Raw genomic sequence first — 2584 nt, 5'->3', positions numbered from 1 at the left:
CAAAAAGTCCCAGCACTTGGGCACCTTTGTCTGGAAAGATGGAGCCCTGTAGAGAAAGGCCTTTGCCAGCGCTGTCTCCCTTTCCGTCCCATTTAGCTCCCCTTTCCTTGCTCCTTCTGCGCCTGGACCCTATGGAGCCTTTGCTGGCCTGTCTGGCTGTTGGCTGTTGGGGCTGCTTTCGGACCCTCACCCACCCTCGGACTCTCTCCCCCTGACTGTCCCTTGCCTTGGCAGAGACCCCCCAGATGGATGCTACCACCAGCCTGGAGAAGCATTACTCAGTCCTCCTGCCCTCTGTGGCCCACAACGGCTTCCTCTACAAGGCCCCCTCCGTGGCCAAGCCCTCCCACGAGCGGAAGGCGCGGGAAGGTAAGACCGGTCTAGGACTAGGCGAGGCTGGGCTACTCAGTCGTCCCCCAAATAGATGTTGGCACCAGCCTGGAGGGGCACTGCTCCATCCTTCTACCCTCCGTGACCCATAATGGCTTCCTCTCTGTGGCCAAGCCGCCTGGAACACTTTTGGATAGAAGGTATGGGTAGAATACTCCCTGTTCTCCTGTTGTGGGGAGAAAGGGCCAGTCCTTACTTGCTCTTAATAGTGAGGGCGGGATGGCGGGGGCCGTGTCGGACCTCGGCCTCTCCTCCCGAAGGAGCCTGGTCACTTTTTGTCCTGGTCTTTCCCGGCAGAATTCAGCCGCCGCTGGTGCCGCCTCCACGATGGCGTCCTCAGCTACTATGAAAGCAACACCAGCACCGTTCCCAACGGAGAGATCCGGATGCAGGAGATCGTGTCCGTCGTGAACAACCCCCCGGAGACTCATGGGTAAAGAGCGGTCCTGTCTTGGCCCGGACCGGAGGGCACTTGAGGGAACCGTTTCTTTGGGGTCCAAAGAGGTGGCCATGCCAGAGCCACGGGGCCGTAGAGTTAGGAAGGGACCCTGAGGTCCAGCCAGTCTGGCCCCATTCTTCTGCCCCACAAGGAGACACCATCCAAGTCCTCCTCAGGACAAATGGCCACCCAGCCTCTGCTTCCAAAGAACTGCCAGTTTTAGCACAAAATGGCGCAAAGGACTCAGGTGTAGGACTAACTGGGAGGGAGACATGGCTTACTCCCAATTCATCTCATAGGGGCTATGGGGTTCCTTCGTATCTTTTAGGATCCAGCACAATAACCTTTTTTGGTTTTAACGCTGCACAATCCACTTTGCCTTCATTTCCCTTCGGATGGGGACCCTCATTACATGAAGGGCGACCCGTTTCTCAGCCCAGCGAGGTTTTCCTTTCTCTGCCTCGGCTTCCTCCATTTTCTCCTGCAGTTCCAGTTTTTGGAATTGTCCCCTGAATATTTGTGGGCTGCTCCTTCTGTTGCATTTGTGTTTGTGTGCTTGTTTGTGCGCCTGCAAGTTGCCTGTTGATTCACGGCAACCCCATTAATCTCAAGGGTGGAAATGGAATGAGTAAACAAACCTGTCAGTGCATAGAATCATAGAGTTGGAAGAGACTGCAAGGGCCCTGATCCAGTCCAACCCCATTCTGCCATGCAGGAAATCACAATCAAAGCATCCCCATTGAGAGATGGCCATCCAGCCTCTGCTTGAAGACCTCCAAGGAAGGAGACTCCACTACACTCCGGGGGAGTTTGTTCCACTGTCGAACAGCCCTTACTGCCGGGAAGTTCCTCTTGTGTTCTGTGTTTTAAAATTAAGTTTATATCAGTCCCTTCCTTTCCCTGTATTCCTTTAAAAAATAGATTATACTGCTTTGGTGGGGCTGCTCATCTTTTGTTTTGTTTTGTACAGTGACATAAACATTGGAGGTGCAAAATAAATAAACAAGTGGTACATTGTAGATCCCAGGTCTGTTGATTGGGAGTTCCTGCATGGCAGAATAAAGGGGTTGGGCTGCATGGCCCTTGGAGTCTCTTCCATGATTCTATGATCCGAAGCCCACCTATCAGGACACCTGCTGACCACCCTCTCCCCAGATTTACCCCGCTTTTCAAAGACTGCTCCCTGATCCTTCCATCTTTGCCCCCTTTGCAGGTTCACAAACACTTTTGAGGTGTTTGTGGAGTCGGAGAGGCTCTACCTCTTTGGGCTGGACAGCCCCGAAGGCGCCAAGGAGTGGGTCAAGTGCATCGCAAAGGTCAGCCAGCCTGACACTGGGGGGGGGCTATGGAGGCCGCAGAAGGTCTGGCTCCAGAGTGACCATCGGCATCGGGGGGAGGAGTGGATCCGCTCTGGGCTTCAGTCCAAACCCCTCTCTATATACACATACATACATACATTTGATTAGTACAGGTTGAGCCTCCCTTACTTGAAATGCTTGAGACCAGACAGCTTTTGAATTTTGGGCTTTTTCAGCTTTTGGAATATCTGCTTATACTTCAGGCGATTTCTTGGTGATGGGACCCACCTCCAAACACCAGTTTATGTTCCATCTACACTTTATGCATATAACCTGAAGGTAGTTTTATACCCAAGCTTTTTAATACAGTGGATCCTTGTTATCCGCTGGGGTTTGGTTCCAAGATCCCCCGTGTATAACAAAATCCATGTATGCTCAAGTCCCATTAAGTATAATG

General features: G+C 52.4%; 1 protein-coding gene across 1 annotated transcript; it reads left to right on the top strand.

Moving 5' to 3' along the window:
- The first annotated feature begins 6 nt into the window (after positions 1-6).
- On the top strand, positions 7-2578 carry LOC121918374 (arf-GAP with Rho-GAP domain, ANK repeat and PH domain-containing protein 1-like). Its single transcript, XM_042444430.1, has 3 exons — positions 7-369; positions 688-823; positions 2043-2578. The coding sequence occupies exons 1-3, from the start codon at positions 246-248 to the stop codon at positions 2293-2295; spliced, it is 513 nt and encodes a 170-aa protein (XP_042300364.1). The 5' UTR covers positions 7-245; the 3' UTR covers positions 2296-2578.
- Positions 2579-2584: the final 6 nt, after the last annotated feature.

The sequence above is a fragment of the Sceloporus undulatus genome, unplaced genomic scaffold, assembly GCF_019175285.1.
Source record: "Sceloporus undulatus isolate JIND9_A2432 ecotype Alabama unplaced genomic scaffold, SceUnd_v1.1 scaffold_9741, whole genome shotgun sequence".
In the NCBI taxonomy this organism is placed as follows: domain Eukaryota; kingdom Metazoa; phylum Chordata; class Lepidosauria; order Squamata; family Phrynosomatidae; genus Sceloporus; species Sceloporus undulatus.
This window is presented reverse-complemented; position numbering and strand designations above follow the sequence as displayed.

Excerpts from the sequence above, each read along its gene's own strand:
- LOC121918374 (XM_042444430.1), top strand. The coding sequence starts at position 246 with ATGGATGCTACCACCAGCCTGGAGAAGCATTACTCAGTCCTCCTGCCC. Across the intron at positions 370-687 it reads CGAGCGGAAGGCGCGGGAAG|AATTCAGCCGCCGCTGGTGC; the intron begins GTAAGACCGGTC and ends CTTTCCCGGCAG. Across the intron at positions 824-2,042 it reads AACCCCCCGGAGACTCATGG|GTTCACAAACACTTTTGAGG; the intron begins GTAAAGAGCGGT and ends CCCCCTTTGCAG.